This window comes from Equus przewalskii, chromosome 1 (genome assembly GCF_037783145.1).
Source record: "Equus przewalskii isolate Varuska chromosome 1, EquPr2, whole genome shotgun sequence".
Taxonomy (NCBI): Eukaryota; Metazoa; Chordata; class Mammalia; order Perissodactyla; family Equidae; genus Equus; species Equus przewalskii.
Genome location: NC_091831.1, coordinates 28732947 through 28740766, shown reverse-complemented (window position 1 = coordinate 28740766; position 7820 = coordinate 28732947). Strand labels below are relative to the sequence as shown.

At 59.8% G+C, this 7820-nt stretch overlaps 1 protein-coding gene across 1 annotated transcript; it reads right to left on the bottom strand.

Moving 5' to 3' along the window:
* Nucleotides 1–260: 260 nt before the first annotated feature.
* LBX1 (ladybird homeobox 1) lies at nucleotides 261–3012 on the bottom strand. The gene is made up of 2 exons (XM_008512208.2): nucleotides 2551–3012; nucleotides 261–1851 (listed from the first exon to the last, which is right to left on the bottom strand). Exons 1-2 carry the CDS (start codon nucleotides 2873–2875, stop codon nucleotides 1331–1333), a joined length of 846 nt encoding a protein of 281 aa, XP_008510430.2. The 5' UTR covers nucleotides 2876–3012; the 3' UTR covers nucleotides 261–1330.
* Nucleotides 3013–7820: the final 4808 nt, after the last annotated feature.

Sequence of the window (7820 nt, the reverse complement as noted above, 5' to 3'; positions counted from 1 at the left end):
TCCCAGCGCTCCGCGCCTCCCTTTTGACCCGGACCTGGCGAAGCCCGCTTCTCTCGCCCCCCACCATTTGGGAGCTGCCGCGTGTTCTCCGGCGAGGAGTGTCTTCTCCTACTGCTTTCCTTTCATCTCGAATTCTCACGCCTGCCCTGAAACTCCAAATCTCCAAGGCCTGGCAGCCGGCGAGGAGCAGCGGCAAGATAAGCGAGCCTGCCGCGATTTCCCCCAATAGGGCCCGCTCATTCAGACACGGTCACCGCGGGTTCTAGTAAAATGGCAAAGACTTTATTTATCGGAGAAAGAGGCCTTGGGTACAGTCCGGGGAGGAGAGGGCAGGAGCAGGGAAGGGACACGCGAGACCCACCCTCATCCGACCACCCTTGTCTGGCCAAGTCGAGCTAGGAGCAGGGCATTGAGGACTGCAAGACAGACCCAGAGCTGCGGAGGAGGTGGGGTGAGGGCTTAAGTCGGCCTCCTCTCAGTCTCTGTCACATGCAAAAAAATTCTAAAAAGAGTAAAAAATAATTCTAGGGCTTTGGGTTCCATTTTCGTTTGTTGCTTGGTTGGTTTCCCCCTGCTTTGTCCCTAAGAGCCGGACCCTAGCAGTCAGTCCAAGGAAACAGAGAGAGCGTGGGGAGGAATCTTGAAAATAGCGTTAGTGGGCATGGGGAGACAGAAATGGCATCGAAAACAGACTTCTGGCGGGGTGGGGGGGCGGGGAGAGATGGATTTAAAACTTGCAAGTTGGGATCTGGCTGTCCCCCTCAGCCCCTTCCCACTCGGGGCAAAAAGGCAGAAGGAAATAAAAAAGTCAACTGCAATAGGCCAAGGGAGGTGAGAAGGGAGAGGGCCGGTGCATTCGCCACATGCAGAGAAAAATCAAAACAGTCGGGGCGGCCCCCTCCTCCAGACCGCGGGGTTAAGTGTTCATTACCCTCGATTCTGCCTCGCCCTCAGCAAACCCAGCAGCCTGAGAGCTTTGAAAACATGGAAATCTCCGAGATTTTAAAAAATAAAAGAAAGAAAAAAAAGTCAGGCTGTGGTGGGAAGAACCCGCTACATCGGTTTAAATATTTATACAGAAGCCATACAGAATTGCACGGCGAGGGCTCCCAGGGCGGCGAAGGCCGCGCTCGGCGGCCGGCCCGGCCGGCCAGCCCGGGTTTATTGCTTCGAGAAGGAAGAGGCAGCTGCCGGGAGCCGAGTCCGGGCCAGGGACAGGGGAGAAGGCGGGAGTTGCAGAGGAGGTCCCAGCTCCCCTCGGTCCGGTCCGGGAGGCGGCGGGCATACGGGCGCTAGGGCAGCGGCGGCGGCAGCAGATCCCGGGCGCCGCTCAATCGTCCACGTCGATCTCTTCGTCTTCCTCGTCCTCCGAGCAGTCCTGGCTGCTGGCCGGCTGGTCCGTGAGCGGGGAAGAGGGCGAGAGCTGCAGGGGCCCGGCCCCCGGGGCCTGCGGGGCGCCTGGGGGGAGCGCCGGAGAGCCAGGCCTCGACTTGGCCCTGCCGCAGCCGCCGCCACCGCCGCCCGCGGCCTCCGAGTTCTGCTCCAGTTCAGCCAGCGCCACGATGTCCATCTGCCCGCTGGGGCCCAGTTTCTTGGCGGACTCCACGTCGGCCTTCATCTCCTCCAGGTCCCGCTTGAGCTTGGCGCGCCGATTCTGGAACCAGGTGATAACTTGAGCGTTGGTGAGGCCCAGCTGCTGCGCGATTTGGTCGCGATCGGCGGGGGACAGGTACTTCTGGTAGAGAAAGCGTTTCTCCAACTCATAGATCTGGTGGTTGGTGAAGGCCGTGCGGGACTTTCGCCGCTTCTTGGGGGTCTGCCGCTGCCCAAAGATGGTCATCCCGTCGCGGCCTGCGAGGAAACCATAGTACAGGCTTGCGCCAGGGGAGAGAAGACCCCCACCCGGCTGTCGCTCACCCCACCCAGGCCCATCGGCCTGACATCAGCCGCTGTTCCCTTCTCGGATTTGATTCGGCCTCCTGGACTAGGGTAAGCTTCGACTCTCGCAAACCCCTCTCCCCCGTTTCTCATCTACCGGAAGTCCCTAGGAAAAAATTGTTTTGGTCTTTGCTCCCCCACCAAAGAGCTGGTTTGAAAGACCCGAGGTCGCCAGAGCACGAGGGAACCAGACAGGGACGCTCTGACTGCAATGTAAAGGTTGGTCCTCCACTTCTTCCCAATCACCCTGACTCTACCTACTGCCACCCAAAAGGTCCCAGGAAAAGGCTCTCCGTTCCCCACCCCAGGAACAGGGCTAGCAGCGCCCAGGCCACTGGGAACGGGAGGGAACCGGGCAGATCAGGCAGAACTGCGGAAAGCTCTTGGGTTCCCTCCACCCCTCCCCGGTCACTCGACTCTGGCCTATCCAGAGGTTCCTAGGAAATAGGGTTTGGGTCCTGTCCCACCCACCTCCACTCCCAGCGGCAGCGGCTTGGGCTGGAGGGCCCTGACGGCCGGCGCGGGAGGAGTTAGGCAGAGGCACAGGGCACGGAGCAAGGGGCACAGGGAGAAGTGCGCGGGCTGCTGGACGCAGGGGAACCCAGTGCCTACCTTCTGCTGCCTGCAGGACGCTGACCTCCAGCCCCTTAAAGGTCTTGCTGGCGAGTTCCTCCAGCGCGCACAGCGGCGAGGTCTGCGAGAGCAGCGCGCGGCCCGCCAGGGGCAAGCCGCCCGGCGCGTGCTTGTCCGCAGCCGCCAGCAGGTGCGCCGCCCCGCACAGCGAGTAACTTCTCCGCACAGACGGCTTGTTGAGGATATCCTCGATGCTGAACGGCGTCAGCGGCTTGTTGGAGTTGGCGGGCGGCGGCAGGTGGTCCAGAGGGCTGCGCCGCCGCTCCTCCCCCGGCGCCGCTTTGCCGTCCTCCTTGGAAGTCATCTCGGCCTCGTTTGGGGGCCCGGCCGGGGCGGCTCGGGCCGCGGGGACCCAGCCCGCGGGCAGCTCGGGCGCCGGGCGGCGCGGGCAGGCAACGACGGCGGGCGCGAAGAAGGCCGCGCCCGGTAGGGCGCGGGCCGGGCGCTGGGCCGATTAGCGCAGCGGCAGAGGCGAGCAGAGCCGCACGGGGCCCCGGGAGGAGGGCGCTGACGCGGGCGCCGCCACCGCCGCCGGGGCTTCCAGCAATCCGGGGCCCGAGCCGGGGCGAGCCGCACGGGGCTCCAGTTTCGCCAGCCCCGGTGCTATTTAAAGGTGTCAGGTGGCTCCGCGGCGGCTCCTGGCCCCGGGTCCTGGCGGCGGCAGTTGGAAGAGCCGAGGCGAGGACGCCGATCCCGTACTGCGAGGGGAGGCGGAGAGATGGGGCAATTGACTATTGCTAACAAGTTAGCCTTGATCGAGGAGTAATCAATTATCTGCAGCGGCACTTCTCTCCCTCTCTTTCTCTCTCCTTTCTCCCTTTCTCCTCTCTCTTATTTCTCTCTGTTCTCTCTCCGCCTGTCTCTCTCTCCCTCCCTCCCTCCCTCTCTCTTCTCTCTTCTCTGCTCCCCCCGTCTCTCTCCTTCTCTCCCTCTCCCTCGTCCTCTGTTTCACTCTCTGTCTGTCCAATGCAGGCGGCTCTAAGTTGGGAAGCTCATTAATTAGCGGGCCGGGGGTAGGAGGAGCTGGCTGGAATTAGCCTGCCTAATGCGCCTGTCAGTCCGGGCGCTGCGCCGCGCTCGGCCCGAGCTGTTTGTAAATTACATTAGCAGCGCCTTTATTGCACCCGAACCTCCGGCGACTGAAAAGCCGCCGCCCCCACCCCAAACTGCGAGCCGCGCTCCTGGCGCACCCGCCTCCCACCGGCCTGGCTGCGATGGCAGCGCTGGCCCGGAGGTCTCAGGCTCTCCGACCCGGGATTTGGCGCCCGAGAAGGACGGCGAGAGCCCAGCCAGGGAGGTACGCGGCCGCCGCGCGGACCAGGTAAGAGCAGGAGCTTGGGTGGGTCCCGCCGCCGCCCAGCGCGGACTTTGCCCAGCTGAGATCAAAGACCCAGCGCCCGTACCCCTAGACCCTCTTGCCCCTCACCCGCGGCCTTGGGCCACGCGCCTGGGGAGAGGGAACCTGCAGCTGCCGGGCTGGCCCGCGGGGCGTCCGAGTAGGCTCTGCAGCCCTGGGTGAGGCGAGAAGGGACACGGGGGTGGGGGACCCCAGGGGCTGGGGGAGGGGGCCATTCAGAGGACTTAGACTTCCCCAGTCGAGAGGCAGAGGGAGGAGTTGGTGGCTCTAGGCTCCTCTCCCCAAGCTTGAGCCCGAAGCGACAGCCTTACCTCCTCCGGCAATCTTGCACACTCTTTCCTCGGGCCGCGGCTCTCCGGGCCGGCTGGGGCCACGGCCCGCCTGGTGGCAGGCGTCCGACCGGGCAGCCGGGCCGGGTGCCGGCGCTAACGGGGCCGGCCCGGGGCCTCCCCGCTGCGCTCTGCCCGGGCCCCGGCCGGGGCCCCGCTGCCGGCCCCGCCCAGCCCAGCGCCGGGCTCGAGTGTACCGCCCGGCCGGCCGACTCCAGCTGTTCCGGATGCGGGGCGGGGGCTGGAGGGGGCCGGGCCAAGGCAGGGGCTGCGCACTCAGGAACCCGCAGAGGGGCCGGTTCGAGTCAGACCGGGGACTGGGAACCCTACGGCCGGCCGGACTCTGTGCGTATCGGGCGAGCATTTGTGTGCATCGGTATTTGAATGTGTTTATATTTTTGAATATGTATGTTTGTGTGTGGTTCTCCATGTGCATATTTGTGTAAACATATGTGAACATGTGGATATTTAGGCGTGTTTGAATCCCTACCTATATCTTCCATTCCCCTGAGGCACCAAGGGGGCTGTGCCCCCAGGCTCTTTTCTCTCTTGCTTCCCTCCTCTGGTTTGTGTGGGGCCATTGGCCCGCCATCCTAATTTTCCATTTCTGGCCCTGGAGAAGGGAGGGGAGGAAGAGGGACTTGGAGTCAAGGGAAGAAGAGCTCTTCCGCTCCCCACAGATAGCCCCAGCCCTTTCCCTGGCTTTGTTTGTAAACTCCTGAGCAGGCAGTGTGGCCTGGTGCCCGTTTGGTGGAGAGAAGGGCCCAGAGAGGCCAGTGCAGAGGACTGTGGCCCAGCCCAGAGTTTGGGATGGGAAGAATAGGACCTCTTGGGTTTCTTGCCTCCCATAGCTGCCCTAGGAGGGAGCGGGCCAAGCTGGGCTGTGGGGCAGGGGACAGGTTCTCTCCCTGGATGCTTCCAGCATAGGGACCGCCATGCGTCAGAGATGGATTTCTTTATCTCCCATTTAGTTATTTGTTTGGAATATGGCTTGCAGCTCTCCAGAGTAAAAAGGACTGCATAGAGAGAAAGGATTCTTGTTTGGGACCCCAGTGCCTGCCTCAGGCCTGCTTGGGAGTGTTGGGAAGAGTTCCTTACCCTCTTCCCCATCTTTGTCCTGAATTTTGGGGGGAGAACAGATGCTCAGAGGCAGGAATGGTGAGAATGGGATTCTCAGTTCCCCCAGAGCTGCAGAACTATCCCCAAGGCAGGCCTGTCTCTGATGCCTCAGTGCTGCTCTGGGAGCCACGAGGTGATGCTGGGCCTAGCAACCGTGGAGCTGGAGATGGTGGAGAGGGACCTGAGGGAGAGGGCGCCGGGGAGCCAGACCCTGCTGGCTTAGAAGCTCTGCGATCAAGAGGGTTCTGCCCTCTCCTCTCACTTTCTGCTCTCAGGATCCTGCTTCAGCCTCTGGCTGGCAGTCCTTTCCTGCCACGACCCCAAAAGCTGTGGCCCAGAGCTTTAGGCAAGCCACATCCGGCAGGCCAGCAGATGAGGCCCCTCCAGACCAGGGAAGGGGAACTCTTGGGTCCCTATCATGGGAGCGGATCCCTCTCATACTCCACCTACCCCCCATTCTTCTGTCTATTTCTGTCTTTGCCCCTGATATTGGCCTGCAGGATAGGATCTTAAGGACAACCCTGCTGTTGCCCATCTCCCGGTCCCTCAGGACCAGCAGAGTTCAGGGTTACTGTGAGGCTGCCAGGAAGGTGAGGAATGTGAATTGGGAGGCAGAGGGGTGGGAGCATAGAATTCCTCCACTGGGGCCCTGTTTCATGGGACCTTTAGTTTTCTGCCACATCGTGTCAAAATGGACAGGACATTCCACAGCCGTCTGTTGTATTACTCCTTCCTTCCACTGTCACCAAACCTCTTCTTTCCTTCCTGGCTGGTACCTGCCGCCCTATCCCGAGGCTTTGCTTTTTGTTTTGTTTTGTGTTTTTTTTGGCCAAATTGGGTTGAACTCTCAGGCAAACGGCTCCACACAGCTAGGGGTTCAGGGGGCATGTGGTGCCACCCCTCATTTTGTTGCTTAGGGTCTCCTGCCTCCATCATCTCATCCAGGCCATCTTCAGAAACCAGCCCAACTTCCCCACCGACCTTTTCCCAACCCAGAGGTTCTCCCAACTCCAGACTCCAGTGCGTGGGTGGCTGGGGTCTTCTGAACTCCTGGGAGCCCAAATCCACCGGCTTCCCAGACACCTCCTGCAGAGCAAGGAGCTGTGGTTTGGGTTTGCACAGACTCACTCCCTCTCCCTCCAGACTGGGAGATCCTTGAGGGCAGGGATCTTGATGCACCCAAGACCTGTGCAGGCCTGGCTGAGCCCCGGGCACCCTCCGTGTATTGTATTGCATATTGATTAAATGAGTTTTTGTTGAGCAAATGGAGGGCGAAGGATTGTGTATTGTGGAAGAGGAGGAAGACTTGGGCCTTGACTGTTCCCCTTCAGAGGAGATTTGGAGATTGTGAGAATTGGAAAGGGGAGTAACTCAGGGGCAGTGGGGTGGGGGTTAGTGAGAAGGAACCCTGCCATCTCTCTCCAGGATCTAACCTTCCCAACTCCCTGCCTGGGATCCAGTGCTGGGTGGGAAAGACACTCTGGGCCCCCCCAATCCCAGTCGGCTGAACCGGTGTCATCTCCCCGGAGCTGGAAGCAGCTGGTCCCTGGAGTCTGCTCCCGTAGAGGGAATGCCTTTCTTCAGAGCCCGGTCTACACTGTATCCTGGCTCCCGAATTCCTGTTTGCTGCCTATACTGCCAAGGTCCAGCCTGATTCCCTCTCCAGTGGAAGGGGAAGGGATTATTCTGCTTTCTCTCTAGTTTAGTGAATGTTCTAGACAAGGAGGAAAAAAAGAGCATTGCATGAATTGCCCGGATAAGGGGACCCTGTAGACCCAAGCAAAATGAGTTATTCCTTAGCTCAGGAGAATAATTCAAGTAACCCCCCAAAGGCTCCATCGGCTTAAATCCAGATTGTTTTGGTAGCCCCATTCCTTTCCAGATTATTTGTGTAAGCACCAGTGTTGGCCCTCAGGCCAGAGCTTCCCACAGAAAAAAGGTTCTGACACCGCTTGAAATGAGTTGACTTGACCACCAATAGGGATCATTTTTGTCCCCCAGGGACCTGCTACTTCAACACTCCTTGTGGAATTCAGAGTGTTTCTTCTGCTACAGAAGTAGACTCCGATAGATGGCCTCCTGCTACCCTAGCTGAACCAGGACTGCCAACTTGGTTTTTATATTCTGCCTTGGGCCACTGTCTGCAGTAACAACAAGAACAATAACAATGACAATAAACACCGTAAGCCCTTACCATGTGCCTGGCTTCAGGCTAAGAGTTTTATTCATTTCATTTACTACTCACAACCCTATGAGGTAGCTACTGCTATTACCCCGATTTCACATATAAGGAAAATGAGGCCCAGAGATGTTAAGCAACTCATCCAAAGTCACACAGCCTGTTTTGGAGTAATTAGGATTTGAAGACCAGTTTTTCTCACTCAAGTCTTAATCCTGGAATCAGGGGGTTCTTAACCATAGGCTCTTTGAGTGGGCTTCAGGGG

Coding starts and splice junctions, on each gene's coding strand:
- LBX1 (XM_008512208.2), bottom strand. CDS start 2,875: ATGACTTCCAAGGAGGACGGCAAAGCGGCGCCGGGGGAGGAGCGGCGG. Junction 1,852..2,550: donor CGTCCTGCAGGCAGCAGAAG/GTAGGCACTGGG, acceptor GTTTCCTCGCAG/GCCGCGACGGGATGACCATC.